The 18,942-nt window shown below is 43.7% G+C and overlaps 1 protein-coding gene across 3 annotated transcripts; it reads left to right on the top strand.

Annotated features, from left to right (window-relative positions):
- The first annotated feature begins 6,843 nt into the window (after positions 1 to 6,843).
- LOC142803977 (uncharacterized) lies at positions 6,844 to 18,785 on the top strand. 3 transcript variants are annotated; one of them, XM_075890373.1, is made up of 4 exons: positions 6,844 to 7,194; positions 12,425 to 12,479; positions 14,649 to 14,875; positions 18,436 to 18,785. In XM_075890373.1, the coding sequence occupies exons 1-4, from the start codon at positions 7,048 to 7,050 to the stop codon at positions 18,712 to 18,714; spliced, it is 708 nt and encodes a 235-aa protein (XP_075746488.1). In that variant the 5' UTR covers positions 6,844 to 7,047; the 3' UTR covers positions 18,715 to 18,785. The 3 variants fall into 3 exon arrangements, 2 of the variants coding, with proteins under 2 accessions (XP_075746488.1, XP_075746489.1); XM_075890374.1 differs by having other exon boundaries at positions 12,417 to 12,479; XR_012894396.1 differs by lacking the exons at positions 6,844 to 7,194; positions 12,425 to 12,479 and having other exon boundaries at positions 13,166 to 18,338; positions 18,436 to 18,560.
- The last annotated feature ends 157 nt before the right edge of the window (positions 18,786 to 18,942 follow it).

The following is an 18,942-nucleotide window of genomic DNA, read 5'->3' as shown; positions in this document are numbered from 1 at the left end:
CAAGAACAGTGCTCATGCACAACGACACATGTGAGACCATGATAATATAATCTTAACTGAGAAAAGAATACTCTCTCTCCGAATGGATGAGTGAAGGTATACTGATGCACTGAGTCATGGCCTTCCTGACAAGAAAAAGCTTTCACAGTCTCTCTTTCATTTCTTGTTCTTGCTTTTTTCAAAAACAGTGTTTTATGAAACATAGAACTGCACTTACATTCTTTACAGTGTATGGCCATGCGACTAGCATAGCCATTCTTAACATTTTAAGCATGCTGTCTTGCTCAAACATTGGGGCACTGCCCAGTTTGTCTTATGTTTACGTTTCCACATGTCAATAGTATCTCATACACAACATTATATTGGCATTCAGTATACCTATTCTCGTGACGAATGGTGAAATAATGGCTATTCCTGTTGCTTTTTAGTACACACACTTTTGAAAACTTGCAAGGGATGGCAAATAACAAGATAAAATCATATCGGCTCGCTATTTTCTTTATATTGTGAAACACCTTATGTACGTACGGTATAGCATGCAAAGATCTTTGGTCATTCTGTTTTTATTTTGGTCCTGTTTTGTTTAACTTGACTTTCTGCAGGAGGGTTTAGCACACGGGTGTGGTGGTGCTGTTGGGATATCCAGCATCCTTTAGTCTTTTAATCTGGTTTTTAAGGCTTACCTCATCCTTGTGCTCACATGACTTCTGAAGGGTGGCCTCAATGCACGTGGTAGCAATTCCTCTGTGTAAATTGTGTAAATGTGTAATTATGTGTTATGATGTACTAAAAAAGATGTCCCAAGAATCAGAATAAATGACAGTAGTCAAAGTTTTTGTCACTGCCTTTATACAAATACCAGTTTATTTGTTGCCTCCTGCAGTATTTTAGGGCCTCTTATATAGATAGGATGTTTTCTCACTTTTATTACATTTTTGTATTGATGATGCCATATGCTCAGGAGGTAGAATGTCGTTATGTTCTTTCTGATAACTTCTAGCTTCTGAGCAAAGATAATGTTTCAGAAAAATGAAAAAAGGCTAGCATAATATTAAGACATGGGAAGAAAGCAGAGTTTATCAAAAAATCAATGCATTAGTTGGGAATGAGAAAAAAAGATGGATGACAGGTCAGTAATGTCAATTAATTTATATTAGGACACATGAAATGTAGCAGAGGGTGGCAGGTGATTAGTTCAAATGAGATCGAGAAATTATCAGCCATAATATGAAATTGGCTCATACAGGACAGGGAACATTGATTGGGCTTCCTCCCTGCAGTGGACATAATATAGGCTTAACGCTAACAATGAGCAAAGCCTGTGAAATTAATGCTCCATGAAATGAGCAGTACTGCACAGATTGCTGTGCTAGACTTCCCATTTTGCATGTTTTTGCCAGCTTATCCTGCTCGCTGTGCAGACACAAAGCTTCACCAGAAAAACAATGTTATACTTGGTGAGGTAATGCCAGTGAATGCAGTGTTTTATCTACACCTTTCCTTGCTTAAGTCCTCCTCCAAACTATACGATTTTTCTTGGAAATGTTCTGCTTACAGCACACCAACCGATCAAGTGAAACAACTTTATTGGAGTCCTGCAGGACGCGCCCTAGTATGCAATCACCATTCCACTTCACGTTACAACATACTGCTGGTAAAAATATTCTCTGGCAGAGTACAGAAGTGCATGCACTGAGCTAGCTTGTGCAGCGCAGTCTATTCCAGAAAGCTGAACCTATGTTTGGTACAGAATTTTGTAACCACACGATGCTTGTACTGATTAAATGTGGCCACACATAGCAACTTCTGAGCTTTTTTTATGAAATGATCTCGCAGTATCTGAAAACATTTGTTTTTTTGTTTACTTCATAGTTCTCAGTGAAATATTTCTCTTGTTCCTCTCATTGAATAATGGCATTTGGTGCGGCTAAGGTGTTCCTAATGCCTCACTATGAGATCAGAAAAACGATTCTCATTGAAATTGCTTCACAAGCATTTTCTACGATATTGAATGACACTGCTTGCACATGTACAAACATTTGCTAGTTTTATTGAGGGTTGATGATAAAGGGAATCAGTTGGTGCATCCAAGCCGTACAGAGATTGACTGGCCCTGAAAAGGGCCGTTTAGTTATATATCTTGCAGCTTGTTCCAGGTGGACAGGGCTTCATTCTGTAGAAATGGTAACTCACCACACTGGTTCCCCAGCATGAAGAACATAACTTGATGCTAACACTGACTCAGATGTTCTGAAATGTCATAGAGGGTACATGAAGGCTGGGTACATGAAGGTTGCAGTTATACTAACTGTACAGTCAGCATGCTTGTGTGATATGTGCATAGCTGCATCAAAGTCACGTGTGAGAATTGCGTGAACAGCTGAAAATCTCAATGGCAACATAGCTTAAGAAGTCTGTCATCCCTTTTTTGCCAGTTTCCAATATCATCCTTCTCTTTTCATGCATCTTCTTTCAATATATCTGGGGTTTTAGTTCCCAAAACCACGATATATTAATGAGAAGCAAATTTTGAACATCTGGTGTTCTTTACCATCTTCACTTGTTTGCAGCGCAACACCAGAAACACGGGACAGGGAAGGAGCAAAAGAGAAAGAAAAGATGGCGCCGACTCCGAAAAAGACGGCACTGACATCCTGACACGCACATGTCGTGATGTAAGCTGCCCAAAGAGTGGCCTCCCATGAGAATAGTGAAGAATGGGGAATAGGATCTACCAGTAAGGGCTTTGTGTGCAATTCACAAACAGTGAAAAAGATCCACCAGGGGTGAACCACATGTACATGGTGCACTCCGGTTGAGAGAGAGCAGAGTAGAACAGATGTGCCAGACAGGAGATTATAAATGGTTTTGTCTGGAGCTGGTGCCAGACCGAGCTCTGATTAAGCGTAAGAGAGTATTGAGCGCCAGGCCAATCTGATCCCATTCCTGTGATGGGGTGCAATGTGATGACAGGTGCGAATTCCATTTTCTTTTTTTTCCATGGGTTTAGGGAAATAATTTTTCAGGGATCAGATGGAAATACCTCCGACATACATACTAACATGCTTATTCTTGGGCGTGTCATGCCTAGCCACCAGATGGGGAGAAAAAGGAATGTTTCCCAAAATGTGCGATAAAGTGTTTGGTGCTACGCCTTGACGGAAGTATTGATAGGTGCTTTGGAAATCGGTACGCCATTTCTGTAATCGTTAAATATGCAACTGCATGTGCCACTGCTAGGGATAGCGTGACACTCCCAGCCATATCGGGGTAAGCCGTTTTAATCTACATGAAGATGTTAATGAGCCCGTTCTCCATCACAGCAGTAGCTGTGGCCATTCCTTCAACTAGGCCTCCTGCAGTGCCAACTAAACGTCTGCATGAATTTAGCGCTAGTACCGTACATAATAATCAGCATGTGCCTTGGGTTCACTTCGATGGTGTTTTGAATTCATCTTGCGTGACAATGGTTTAAGTTGCACGCGTGCCTTAACCATTACTGCAATAGGAGACCATGATTTATCGTCACGCATGGTGTTGCTTAGCTCGGTCCTCAGTGTTCGAAGCAGGTTCCGCCTTGTGAGTGCCTGAGAGAGGCAGAAGAGTTGATTTCTGCTCTGTGTTTCTATAATTCCCTAGCCTGTATTATACAGGAAGCGGATAGTGCTGGTGTGCGTCAGCTGCCTCGGTGCGCTCTCAACCGCCTGCCTGGTAAGACTGATAGCTCATTCTATCAGCGCCTTGTCGTACTCCCTCCTCACACTGCGACATGTCCTCCACTTGGAGGACATGATGACGGAACAAGATGATACGAAGCCCAAAACCGCAATGTTTGCAAGCCACAACCCGAGCAAACAATTCAACGGTGAGGCCAGAAAATCTACCTGACTAGGCCTGGAGCAACAAGCCAGAGGCCAGAGAGCATATTCTTGGCTGGATAGATGGATGGATGTGGCTGTACCCTTTAGATCGGGCAGCGGCTAACGCCACCTAGCCGTAATGCTTAGTGAACTAACCACTAGATTTATTTTCCCCCTTTAAATAGTAAAGTTGGATGGGTACTTTGAAGTGAAGGGTTTAATTTTCAATCGTGTCTTTACTTTAGCCACCAATGAGATAACCTCCTTCTAGTTAAGTCTACCCGCTTAAAGTCTATTTTGCCCTCCCTGTCCCTAAACACCAGTGCTTTGAAAAACTCTGCGCCATCATCTTGAACTATAAGGTGAAGCCCTTTACAGAGCATTGTCAAGTGTTCGGCAGTTTTTTCTTTCTCTTCACACGCACTGCATACTGTGTCTACCCCTTCGTATTTGGCCCGATATGTCTTGGTTCGCAATACTCCCGTCCTGGCCTCAAACAGTAGAGAACTACCCTGAGTATTATCATAGATCCTTTCTTTGGAAATTTCCTGCTTAAAAGTTCGATAGATCTCTAGTGCAGACTTCTTAATCATGCCAATTCTCCCCATGTCAGTCTCCGTTTCCTGCAGTTCCTTTTTAACCGATAGTTCTTTCTGGTTTGGCCACCTGCTGTTTTCTAAGTATTTACCAGTCAATTTCCTGGTTCGCTTCCTCCATTTTGTTTTGACATTCTTCATGTACAAGCAGCTGAAAACCTTCATAGCCCAACGCTCCTCCCCCATTTCTCTCAATCGCTTTTCAAATTTTATCTTGCTGCTAGCTTCCCTGCCTTCAAATGATGTCCATCCCATATCACCTTGTACTCCCTGATTTGGTGTATTCTCGTGAGCTCCTAAAGCCAGCCTACCCATTCCACGTTGCTTAATTTCTAATCTTGCTTGAACTTCTGATCTCATGCACAAGACTGCATTGCCGAACGTCAGCCCAGGAACCATGACCCCTTTCCATATTCCTCTCACAACATCACACCTACTGTAATTTCACAGTACCCTATTTTTCATCACTGCTGCATTCCTGTTATCTTTAGTCGTCACGCATATTTCGTGTTCCCTCAGGTACTCGGTCCCATTGCATATCCATACGCCCAGTTATTTGCATTTATCTGTTATCTCTAGCGTGACTTCCTGTATTCTAAGCTCACTAACTTTGTTATCATTGAAAATCATGACTACTGATTTTTCCTAACTGAATCTAAAATCTAACCTATCTCCCTCATTACCGCAGATGTCCCTCAACCTCTGCAAATCTTCCTTGTTGTCGGCCATTAGCACTATATCATCTGCGTAGATTAATGCTGGTAGTGCCTGATCAATGAGTTTTCCTTGTTTGACTAAAGAGAGGTTGAAGCCAAGTTTACTTGCCTCTAATTTGGCCTCTAATCCTTGTAGGTACATCATGAACAAGAAGGGTGACAGTGGGCACGCCTGCCTAAGTCCACGTTTCACCACTGTGGGCTTGGATACCTGTTTTTCCCACTTTTTAAATACCTTGTTAGTTTTATAGATTTCCTTTAAACGATTAGTGACTCCATCTTTTACACCCAGTGTGTCTAGTATTCCCCACAAGTCCTCTTGAACCACGCTATCGTACGCTCCCTTGAATTTCTGCAGTCCGGTAGGAAACTTCACAGCGCAGCGCCTGATCTTGTGAAACGGCGCAGCCATGCAGGCAGGGCATTCAATTCCCTCCCTATTTTTTGTATACTACTGTCCTTCTGTACATCGTAGAACACATAACAGTAATAATAGCAAACAGATCATTGATTCGGGTAGGCTTGGTGTTTTTATTTAAAATGGAACAACGAGGAAGCTGCTGAAGCTCGTGCCTGTATACAGCTGCTTTATATGAAGATGAAACTTTAACGAAAAAAAAAAAACGTATTGATAAACAGTAGGCTCATAACAAACAACATTTCTCTGAGGGTGCATGGAATATATGTCCCATGCAAGGCTATGCATTGCAGTCCTTACTGCATTAATTATGTACACGTACTGCAGGGCATGCAAGTGTATGCAGACACACGCTTACGAAATGACATTTTTTGCTACATACAAACGTGCACCGCACCAAATAAGACGCACGTGTTTGTATAGTCAGGGAACACTCGTGAATATTGATGAAATCACACAGCTGGCTTACAGTATAAAACAAACACAATTGCGAACAATAAAATGCGACGCTGTTTAAAGAGGCGGACCCAGGTTACGAGAATTATCAGTATGGCATACACACCACGTGTCAAGCTTTTGCAACATCTAAAAAGACTAAACATGGAAAGTTGCCTTTGTAAGTTAACATGACAGTACCAAATGGAGAAGCCACACGAGAGAACAATTCATCGTGGGCTAAAGAATGTGTTTTAAATATTATACACAGCTTTGCAAGATAATATCGACGAGTTTTACTCGTCTAGGTGTGGGAGGTGTAGGCCTGATAAAATGCGATGTTGCTTCAGAGCCTTCCTTTCGTAATATTGCAATTTTATTCAACTCTTTCAAACGCGGCACCGTAAATTTCTACTGGGTGCTCGAACACAGCAAGCAGGTCGCGGGGCAAAATCTTTGTAACATTTTATTACCGAAACAGCGATACTAGCAATGCTTGAGCTGCACTAGCTGTTTTCTAAATTGTAACCTCCTCAATGTCATCACTGTGATCAGGAAACGGAGAGGGAAAGTACAGCAGTAGTACGTAGAGAAATATTCAATTTCAAGCCCTTTAGCAATATCATCTAAACAAATTGCCAGTTCACTGTTGAATTCTCTATGGAAACAAACAGCTGATCAGGGGCGCAAGCTTGGCTTGGCACTGGCTTGGCCGTTCATACAGAGCCAAAAGCCGCTGCAGGAAACTGGATTGCGGATCGTATTGAGACAAAATATTTTATACATTTTTGTTTTCTTTGTTTTATTTCTCTAATTGTTCTTGTAATGGCGTGGACCGCGCTTCGTGATCTCATGTACCGGCGCACTGTTTTTAAGTTTAGTATGGCGCACGATAATACATGATTGCGTGCTTTAATTTAAAAAGGTTCGCGAGTATGGCAGCAACACTGCAATGTCGGGAAGAGGATAGAACCAGTAGCAGTTGCATGCCCGGGTGGAGCGACTGATGCCCAGATGGAGGAATGTCAACCCGATGCCTTTTGTGTTGGCCGTTCTGGCAGTTCCGCCGACTTTATAGAAAGAGACGACCCCGTCACTTGTCCTCTTCTCTTTTCCTTCGGGCATCAGCGACAACATTGACGGACGACGTGTTCGACTTCACCGTGCACGTGAGTATAGGTTGGTTTTTCATTCGAGTGAATTCTTGTTCAGATTTTCAACTTGTCGACTTCATCCTGATCACCTGTCACCGGCAATAAGTCACATACGTGTGATATTTAGGTGAAATAAATGATAATGCACATTTTCTGCTCCATTTGCGTGACTTAGCTACACCAGGACATGAGGTAAAGCCTTTGTCGCCTAGCCACTAGCAGGCAAGATCGATCACTCGCATCCTTCAGTTCACGAATCAACGCGCCTGCCTTAAAATTAGTAAGCTGCTCGCAAAGAAATCTTACCGAGGCAATTTTGTTTTCTGTGAACAATGCACCGTAGATTTGTCTTGAATAACAAAAAAAAAACTCGAAAAATGAATGTCGCGACCTTTTAGAAAACGCCGTGTCTAAGAGCTAGACGCGGCATTTTGTAAAAGGCTCATTAAATTCAGTATTTTGTTCGTAGTTTCTGCTTGAAATTATTATTGTCTATGAATTTCATGGCCCAATCTTTCACTTTGGCTGAAAATCTCGGCGGCAAAAACTTTGTTCAGTGTCCATTTAAGGGCAGGTGTAGATGCCATCATTTCAGTCGCAAATCTTTTTGCTAGTCGGTCGGCTGGTTAACAATAAGGGTACTAACTAGAGTTCCAGATTTCATCAGCAACACATCATCATGGCTTCATCAGATGCTGCATTATATACATTCTATCCTTGTTTTTAAATAGGTGTACCGTATGGTCCACTGTTACAGGAAACAAGCGAGCTCATGGACAGTGAGCCATGTGGTGCTAACTGGCAGCGAGGCTTGTGAATGGGACGCATGCGCATAGACTCGGGGTGCGCCCAGTTTTGTCTGCCATTTCTCAGCCTGTACGCATGACAGCATTGGAAAGCGCATCGGTATTTTAGCTGCGCAATTTATCTAGCCCAGTGCCTCCTGCTTCAGGGATTTCCTGTGAGCACAAAAAATGCATGATTTTAATCGTTGCTGCAGTGTTTTGCAAGTTGTCACCGTAAAGCACATCATATTTTTCGCATAATGCTCGCTGCAACTAGCAAGTTTCGATGACTCAAAATGCTGTTCAGGTCTGATGTAGCAAACATTTTAAGCTCGTCCACGTGACCATGAAATATTGGTTTAATAAATAATGGAAGGCAGAGTTGGTATCAGTTGATTTACAGTGTGAAAATGAAAAGTGCGAAGGACCGTGCCTCGCAAGTAAGCTCCGAGAGCATGAGCAGAGAAGTAGCAGATGAGGATGCTCATGCGCTGCATTTCAAAATCTCACCAGCACTAATGCTTGACGGACTGCTGGCCACGCACTAGCGTGTTCTTTCTGAAACAGGACTTTGGCCCTGTAAGCAAGTTCTTGAAGGGCATAAGTAAAACGTCAAATGGGCCCCCTAAATGCACCCATCCTTGAACCATTGGGCTTATGAATTAGTGCCCTTTTCAAAATACAACTATTCTTTTCAAATACAACTATTCAAAATACATCTATTCTAAATACAACAGTGCACGAAGTTTAAAAATGGGAAAAAAGTCTTTAAATGTCCCCTTTGTACATAGTGTTCTTGTGATGTCACTTCTGCCGTTGTCTCCCTCTCTCGCCATGCCCAAGTAACTCCCTGGGTACCTACGGCAGTTCACGTGCTGCAGTGCGGTTTGTTGGGGGCTCGTCATCTGTTGCTGTGAACGATGTGGAAGCATTGTGGTTTTTTGTTGTCTTACTTTAACGAGCTCATTGGATTAGGAAGGCCTCGCTCGTTCAGTCGATACAAGACCAGATAATCATGATGTGCAACACATACACCAGCCACGGCGTACACCGGCTGCCCGCCACAACCTATGAGGGCCTATTATCTTGCTTTCACTACGAATTGCCTGGCCCAAAAACAAGTGAAAGCTCAAAATCTCTCGAGCTGCAATTTTAAGAGTGGATGTGCGAAGCGCAGCTGCTCCCATCGAAAACTAGTCGTGCAGAGCTAGGCAAGTTTACAAGAGATATAATATTATAAATATATTGTCACGGCCTACACCACCAAAGTAGCAATGCCCCCCCCCAAGTGTTTTAAACAATGCTGATGTTGAGCTTGAGCCTCTTTGATTGCAATTTGTGGAAATAGTCGAGGAAAATATTATACAAGGCAGATAGCGGCTTTGCGTGGTGTGTGCCGCGGTAATGCCAGTCATCACTTTATTTTTCGCGTAAGCTTTGACACACTTTTCACTTTGTATTTTGCTTTTGTTGTACGCTATTGTACAGTGGAGTCACTGAACATGATAGAGACCGTGTATAGAATTAATTGACTAATTAAAAAAAATCCTGACGCCCAACTTGAACCGATCGGCTATACTTCAAAGTGAACTAATATTGTTTCTCATTCTTTATAGTTTGTTTCAATGCAATAGCCCCGCCGCGGTGGTCTAGTGGCTAAGGCACTCGGCTGCTGACCCGCAGGGCGCGGGTTCGAATCCCGGCTGCGGCGGCTGCATTTCCGATGGAGGCGGAAATGTTGTAGGCCCGTGTGCTCAGATTTGGGTGCACGTTAAAGAACCCCAGGTGGTCTAAATTTCCGGAGCCCTCCACTACGGCGTCTCTCATAATCATAGAGTGGTTTTGGGACGTTAAACCCCACATATCAATCAATGTTTCAATGCAATACCAAATCTCCGCGATCGCCATCACGATTTTAACCGCCTTCCTCGCCATCATGGTTTTAACTGCAGACAAGTTTGTATGTACAGTATCTTGGTAAGCTATATCTGTTTGCAGGTAAATACTTGGCTATGGCACTTACCCGTAATGAAGTTGCACCTTAAGATGCAAATATTGCAAAGTTTCTTCAAGTAGCTTTTGTTAATCTGCACCAGCCAAATACGCTGGTACTTTTAGGAAAATCAGAATGTGCGTTCTCAATTTTAGGTTATAACTTTCAGCGAAGAAACACCCTAAGCTCTGCTCCCTCTGCGTGGACTACTAAATCAACTTGCCTCACTAGCAGCTCATAATTCCTCAAACTTGCATCGTGAGGCAAAACTAAACGGGTGCAAGCAAGAGGAGACAACATGGCAGTTGTAGGCGATAGATTCGGTTGGTGCCCGGGCATGGTGGTGGCGCATTTCGGAAGTGACGAAAAGGTGCTGCGAGATGCACGTGCACACTTTGTATAGTTGCTGTATTGGACAGCAAACTTTTTTCCTTATCTGGGCAGTTTTACCAAAGGAAGCTTCATCATATGGCGTGATAAATGAAGCGAATCCACAGGTTGAACCACATCATAGCCTCGCTGTGCTTTTGTACTGTTTTGCTCAAAATTTATTTGTACATATAAGTGACAACTTGCCAGTAATAAGGCAGCACTCGTTTCTTTACCATATGATCATCTCCGGTGTGCTGCTGCCTCAATATTTCAAATTCTAAGCATTTACACCATTGTATGTTAACTTTTGCTTTAATGTGAGACAAGCCACATGTGTATCGTAGATCAAGAAGCATGCCAGTTTTACGTACTTGCAAGGTAAACATCAGAAATGCACAGTTGATCAAAAATACTAGTTTAATGGTGCATCTACATAGCAGAGCACCTGTGGCGCCTCGGGAACAAGATAATGCCACATATGTTACAACAGATAATTAAAAAAAACAGGGGACGTGCCGTGAACAAGTAGAAACAAAAATAAAATGGCATGTGGCAGCGAGCGAAGGCGGCAAGGGGGGGGAGCCCGTGGGACTGCAGCGGATGAACGTAGGGTGTGTGTTTAATATGTGGAAGAAAAAAAAATTCAAAATTTTGGCGACTGAATTGAGGGTGACTTAGTGAGTGCGCTCATGACAAGAGTAAACACGGTTATTATTTTTTTTCAAATCTCTTTTGAAAGCCACGAAAAATCTGTATGTGGTGCAGCCTAACAGAAGGTCCGAGAAGGCAAATTATGAATTCGTCGTTGTACAAAGGCCTTTTTTTTTTTTTTCTCATGCGCACCATCCCCGCCGCGGTGGTCTAGTGGCTAAGGTACTCGGCTGCTGACCCACAGGGGGCGGGTTCGAATCCCGGCTGCGGCGGCTGCATTTCCAATGGAAGCGGAAATGTTGTAGGCCCGTGTGCTCAGATTTAGGTGCACGTTAAAGAACCCTAGGTGGTCTAAATTTCCGGAGCCCTCCATTACGGTGTCTCTCATAATCATATAGTGATTTTGGGACGTTAAACCCCACATATCAATCAATCATGCGCACCATAAATAGTGCTCAAAATTTAATTGCATATGTTGTTTTCATCCTCGCTGTATTCCGTGCTGTTTATGATGTAAAAAAAAAAAAGCACGCTGAAGTGGTGCTGCTTTTGGGCAACAGTTGAAAATGGCGGGGTGCATGAATGCGGAATACTGCCGCTTACACTCAAATCACTCTTGTGGTCACCTCCCACTGTTTGCAGCATGTGTTGTGTATACACAGCTGCATATTTCCTAGCTAGAAAAATTTGATTTTAGGTGTTTCACGCCATTTTTCATGTAACTATTCCACAATTACACACACTGATCAGCAGGCTTTCAATTGCACTGAAGGACACACGTGCCATAAAATTAATAGTAGATACTTTCAAGAAACCGTATGTAAAGGCCGAAGCTTCATGCGTACGTACATACACACACACCATATTGTTTTTTGTAGTTTATGAAAGCTGCGAAGGTCTCATGTGCCTCCAAGCGTAACCTGTCTTATTTATTCTCCATCACCGCAAAAGTTTTGTGAGTTTCAAATAAAAGTACTTTGCGCATGGCCACGTTTGGGTAATTTTTTGTGTAGGTGTTATTTGAGCAGCCTACAGTGTTTACTTTATAAGCCTGTATGTATATGTTGCATTATAAGGATGCAGAATGTGTGTGGCTGTACAATATAGATGAAGTGTAAAAATTCTGTCTATTGTATTGTTCTTGCAACCAATCTTACCCCCGTATTCTAGAACGTCCCTCCACTCAACGCTTCACCTTCACTTGAGATGGCTGGTGGGAGCGCCGTCTCTAAGCAGAGAAAGTCGCTGCATGTCAGCAATAATCTGCTGTGATTCTCAAGTAGCGCAGCGTCGCTTTCAAACGAGCAGCGGCACAGTGCTCAACTCTGTCAAGTGAAGGGTGAAAGTCGAGTCGGGGAGCGTTTATGAATATGGGGGTTAGTTTTGTTGTCTTGTTAACCTGACATTAACACTGGATTGATGCTACTTTGCTCTAGCTGTACAGTGCTCTCCAAGGCTCAAGGAGGCACCGCACGGGGAAGGCTCGGAGCAAACCATGCGTGAGTTTCCTTTCATTGTTACACTATGCACGTATTAAGTGATAGACTTTAATGTATGCTATTTGTATTGTGCAAGTTTTTGGGGACATACAACTTCCAACACTTATATGTTCTGACGAAAATCACGCAAGAATGAGAGAAGCTTGTGCAAAAATTATGCAAGACTGTAAGAAGCTTTTGCAGAAGTCATTGAAATGAAGTTTTGAAAATTTGTGGCAATGTGTCATTGTGCAGTGGTCAACAGTCTTGCTCAGCATGCTTGACTGCAGGGCTCCCGTCTGCACAGGCGCATCTACGGAGTGCCTGATGCATGATGGGCCAAATGTCAGCCTGCACACTGATGCCTCTTATCCTCGTTTGTCTGTTACATCAGTGTCTCTTGTAAAGGGGATCAACTGTGCTACCTTTTTTTTTTTTCGAATGTAATGAGTTCTTTTTCCAGATTATTGTTGTTTTAAGGTAGAGCCTCACATTTCTATCAAATACTGAAGATTCTATTTTTCCTTCTAGATGCTATGAAGTCACTCCTTGTGTTACAATAGAGTGAACACTGTTATGAGAAAAGCTACTTTATGGAGTTAACTCACTCCATATTGACTTAACACACAGAGTTGGTGAAAACTACACTCCATTCCAGCTGCATATGGAATAATATTCATTTGCATATTTCTGTTTCTTTTGTTTGTTTGTTGGCTGGAGGTTTGGAGTATAGGGTGGCCAGAGGGCACTGTGTAGTCTTTCTTCATCTTCCCAATTTCGTGAACATCAATTGATAGCCGTATGGGAAGCAGCCAGCATGCTGAAACAGCGGTGCAAGCATGCAAGATGTTCACCATTGCATGCAGTCAGTTGCTGTGAGCAACCCACTGCATACAATTAACTGCGAGTGGTGAACTAACGCTGCACTATGTGTGCCTCCTGGAAAGCTGCAATGGTAAAGTGCCACAATTGTATAGTAACATGGATAAAATCGCAATTTGTTTGTTGAATAATTTTGCAATAGAATCAATGGAGCTTTGGATAAATTTGTGTATCTGCCTGGTTCATCAAAGCTACAGAGTCAAATGCGGTATGTACTCGCGTATTATGTGTACTTTTTTTGTCGATCCGGTTATGTGCGAAGCTAGTAGGAATCGCTGGCCTAAAAGCCCAACTGGGAATGGGAATATATGTTGCAGGCGCTGTCACAGCTGTCTCAAAGCGGATTGTCATTTGTTTGCGAAGCCTGTTCAAATGCCCCCATTTTCTTGAAGTTCTTCCGAACATTGCTCACAAAAACCAGTTCCCACGACAAGGTTATACCAGAGAACATAAGTACTCTCCAATAATTGTCGGGAACCCAACGCAAAGTAAGATGCAGACAAGGAAGCGCGATGCCAACACAGTGCTCTGTGTGTCGCCCTTCATGGGTGTGTGTCCCCATTCCTTGTCCCAGTCTTCTATTGCGTTGTGTTCCCTCCGATATCTAACCAACACACCCAAGCTTCTATGCTAAGTCTTATTCAACGCACTCTTCTGCTGGCTCCCATACTGAATATTGCATGTCGAAGAACTCCACGCTGATGTGCTTAGCGGTAGCACGGTTTCAGTTTTCTTCGGTAAGCTTTATAACAGCAATCTGCCTCGTATATAATTATTGTAGCCTATTACAAGGAACGGTAAAAACGCAATGGCCAGATGGCGAAACCCAAAAAAAAAAAAAAAGAAAATGAGTGCGAAAACCTGCCTCATCTAGTTGATGTGACAGGTCCTTGCACGCGTTCAACATCTGTGCTGTGTCTCGGGAATACATTCTTGCCGTGGAAGAGGTGGGAAGATAGGAGGCAAACCTTTAAGCATTTCGGACTACACATAAACAGGTTACGGTTTTCAAGTTCGATATTCTAGGGAAAGCATAAAAGTTCATGGAAGAAGGAACCTTGCACTCAGCCCATTTTGTGTAAGACTGCACTCGCCTGCTCGACAAGAGATGTGCCTGACCAGAGCATCATGAAGTCAAATGTGTCTGTGTGTGTGCTGGCAAGGTGGCTCGGGCTGGTTGGGGAGGGCAAAGTATGCGAGCAAAAAGTTTCTTGTAGTAAAGCAGGCTGGCTAATTATACTGGTGAGCAAATTATGTGAGGATGCAAATTGTGCGAGTAAATATAGTATGTACTCTTGTATGTTTCAGCTCTGTTGCTACGGATCCTGCGGATCGAACTTGGCATCCGGCAGCAACAAAGAGAGGTTCTGCAGGAGGTGCGACAGCTGAAGCTCGAGGTACGGCTCTTGTCCGTGCCTCAGCACGCCCAGCCAGCACAGCCCCCTTCTGACCTTCCCCGGCTGCCTGCTGGTACAATTGGAGACGTGGAGGCAGCAGAGGCAGCTGTGCAGAGTGAAGCTGTGGCTGCGGCTTTGGTGTGTATTTCTTGATTTTTAATATGCCTATGTAACATGCAGAAATTTAGTACTGCTTTAAGATACTGTGTTTCATGAAACAAGCTAGCCAGGTAATCTCATGAGCCACTGTATTACAGTCGAATATGAATAATTCGTACTCAAAGAGGCCAGAAAATTTGTTCAAATTAAAAGAAGTTCAAAATAATGAAAGTTACCGTAATTACTTGAATCTAACACGCACCTTTTTTCCGGTTAAGAGAGTTCATGAATCGCATGCGCGTTAGAATCGAGTAGGAAAAAAAAAATTAATATGGTCATTCTATTGCCATCGCCACTTACAAAATGGCCGCCCCCTACGTGCGTTGGCATGGCGCGTCGGTCATTTCTGCCTATGTGTTTCCCATGTGCGGTACTTCATACGTGTGCTGAGGAGTTCGTAATCTTGTAGTACATTAGCATCGACGGCATGGTAGGGCCGACTCCAAAAATTCGACGAGTGCACCACAATGCCGCTTCTAAAAGAAAAGTCATCGCGTGTGCCGGAACGGACAGAAATCGGGCCGCATCGCGGTCATTCGAAGTTCCCGAAACGTGCGTGCGGGACTGGCGGAAACAAAAGCAAGATATTGTCGACAGCAAAGATTCACGCAAAGGCTTCAGTGGACCACAGCAGGGTCGGTTTCCACAAATTGAAGAGCTGCTCGGTGAGTATGTGATTAAGCAGTGAGCGGCACAGCGGCCCGTGACGACAGAACTGCTCCAAGTGCAGGCTATGCAGTTAGCCTTAGAAAAAGGGCTAATGCAGAGCCATTTTAAAGCGAGCAGGTGCTGGCTAACAAACTTTATGAAGAGAAAAGGCTTTTCCCTTCGAAGGCGAACGGGCATATGCCGGAAGTTGCCGGAGGAGTACGAAGAAAAGCTTCAGAGTCTTCAGCGGTTCCTCCTAAACTTGCGGCACAACAACGGCTACCTGCTTGGGCAAATCGGGAATGCCGATCACACGCCTCTTTACTTCAACATGCCTGGCACCACAACCGTCTAGGAGAAAGGGGCGAAGCAAGTTTGTGTACTGACATCGGGCGACGGTAAAACTAGAGTGACAGCAATGCTCCGTTGCACGTCAGATAGGCATAAGCTTACCCCGTACTTCATATTTAAACGGAAGACGCTCTCAAAAATTGTCGTTTTCCCGAGTGGTGTGATCAAGCGGGCCAACGTGAAAAAAGGGCGCGCGTTGCAACCGATGTCTTGTTTTTTTTTTTTTTTTGTCGTGGAAACCGGGCGCGCATTACAATCGAGGGCGCGGTAGAATAGAGTAAATACGGTAATTGAGCGGAGGGCTCACCATGCAGTGATGCATGTGCATGGAGAAGTTTTATTCACAAATTACAGGACATCCGTCATTAATTAAAGTAGTCAATACATGTCTGTACACGTTGGCCTTGCAACGAGTCAACAAGTTTTGCGTGCAGTTTGCAAAGCATTTGTACTTCGGCTTCAGTATTCTCCTGGCAATAGAAGTTGCGCGCGGCAATGTCCAGTGCTGACACTCTTTGAAGACAACTGTGTTTCCACTGTTACCATCTGCGCTGCAGCCGGAGCGTGGCCAGCACATGATGAGAAAGGAGGAGCGTCTTCACCTGGAGAAAAGCAGATAGGCATTCGAGAGAGAAACACTCCGCGGCAGCTTTTTTTTTTTTTTTTCTCTTCATGCGCGGTGTTGAAAGGAGAAGAGTCTCTACATAGCAGGAACGAAAAACAGGGAAGCGTGACACCGGCGCGTTGCAGATCGGCATGAGAGAGAGCCTACTCTCTGCGACAGCTTTTTTTCCCCTCTTTCTCTTCGTGCGCAGTGTTAAGAGGAGAAGGGTCTCTACGTGGCAGGGACGGAAAAAGCCGAAGCGTGGCACAGGAATGTCGCAGATTGGCATTTGGCAAACATTCCACCGCAGTCTTTTCTTTCCTTTTCTTCATTTTCTTCTTTAAGCACAGCGATGAGGTGTCTGAAGTGCCACCGCAGGATTGGGCGGGGTGCTGAGAGCATTTTCGGAGCGCGGTATAGCTTTGATAGGACCACAGCGTCAGTTCGAATTAAGTGTGTTGGAATTAATGAGATTCGACTCTATTTACTATAGTCTGTGAAGTCCGAGTGAACTGTCCTAAGCTAGCAGACGATGTAGGCGGCATCGTGTGTTTGATGGGCAGTGACTAGCAATAGCCTGCATAAAACAGACATTCAGTAATTTTGTTCATTTATCACCCTATTTCGTGTCCGCTGCGGCTCTCTCTACTTTGAGCTACAGTTCACCCTGCCTTGTGTTAGCCGATTTCTTACTTTTTTAAAAATCTAACATGCACCCCATTTCGCAGGGTGAAGAAAAATGCACCTTTGTTTATTGTGATGAGATTTCTAAAGCGACATGCCTCTTTGTTGGCTATCACAGAAAAATATAAACAGCAAATGGTGCGACCATCTAGTGTGACCTTTATTTTTCTATCAGTTTCATCTATGACCAAGATTTGGTCGCTCTAAGGTTGCCTCTTAGTACGCCTTGATCATGTTCATTTATCTTGTTGTGCTCTGCTTACAATGCATTGATTAAAAACATGTCCTAGCTTCTTTTTGAATTCCACATACTTTATCGTTTTTCACCTGTAGAAGCTACTCCTGGTCAACATTCAGGCAAAGACATTGTAACCTCAAAGAAACGTGTATTGGAATTTGAGCACTGTACAAAGTAATTATACTATTTCATAGCTAGAATCAATATTTATTAAGGGTTATAACAGTGTTGTATTTGATTTCATAACAGCAAAACTGCATTCAGAGAAGGACTCTGAAAGGTTCTCACACTGAGTGTGAGAGGGCTGATGTGGAAACCATTTTAGGTCAAGTGAGTTGAAGTTAGCGTAAAAAAACAATGAAATGTTGTGATGCCCGAAAATTCTAGTTGTTGTTTTCAGTGTCCTCTTCTTGCAGATTTTTTTTTTTTTATCATGAAAACATTTCCCCCGTCACGGTGGTCTAGTGGCTAAGGTACTCGGCTGCTGACCCGCAGGTCGCGGGTTCGAATCCCGGCTGCGGCGGCTGCATTTCCGATGGAGGCGGAAATGAAGGAGGCCCGTGTGCTCAGATTTTGGTGCACGTTAAAGAACCCCAGGTGGTCTAAATTTCCAGAGCCCTCCACTACGGCGTCTCTCATAATCATATGGTGGTTTTGGGACGTTAAACCCCACATATCAATCAAATCAATCAATCATGAAAACATTTCGATGTGCTGTTGCGTTTACCCCATCTATGCTTCTTGCATTTTTTTACAGCGCAAGCACCTCCTGCAGATTGGGGGACGTGGCCTCCGAGAAATTGGTGTGAATGCCATGAAGGCTGTATTGGCACATGACGTGCAAGTGCTGTACAGCCTTCATGGCAGAAAAGGGAAAAGGGCCTTTGTGAACCTGAGGCTCTGTAGATTAGTGACAGGTTTAACTTGTTCATTGTTTTATGTGTGTGTACCCATGTGTATTCTCTGTACTGCAGTGCTTCATGTGTACTATGGTATTTCTGTTTTTGTATGCAGATGTCATCTGCCAAAAAGCAGGGTGCGACCAGGCGGAGGCCCTCAACTTTATTAAGAGGTTGCTGCCAGGGTCTGGTGATCGCTGTGGGGGCAGGAAGCGGTGCTTCAGAGAAGCATTTGTTGTGGAGCAGCCCGATGATCCCCACTCTCAGAGTGCAGATTATCGGCTGCTCGCGGCAGCTGGCTTCCTGCCCAGCCACAGCAGCCAGGGCCTTGACAGCACCACTGCCACTGTGCCCCCAACGCAACCTGACCTGCAGTAGAGCGGGCCTTTTTTAGTTGTGTATATATATTTTTCAATGTATACATTTTTTGTTGTACCAAATAAATAAAAAAAAACAAAGAATAAATGGTCTGCAGACTGTCGGTGGTGCACTGTTCGGCTAGCTTATGCTGATTCGGAAGCACCATCACCATGTTTTAGTTACAAAAAAATGCTCTAAACTGTATGAATATTCTCGATTATCATGTGGGGGACATATGTGGGGATTGCAAGTGGGGGACATA

The sequence above is a fragment of the Rhipicephalus microplus genome, chromosome 3, assembly GCF_043290135.1.
Source record: "Rhipicephalus microplus isolate Deutch F79 chromosome 3, USDA_Rmic, whole genome shotgun sequence".
Classification (NCBI taxonomy): Eukaryota; Metazoa; Arthropoda; class Arachnida; order Ixodida; family Ixodidae; genus Rhipicephalus; species Rhipicephalus microplus.
This window is presented reverse-complemented; position numbering and strand designations above follow the sequence as displayed.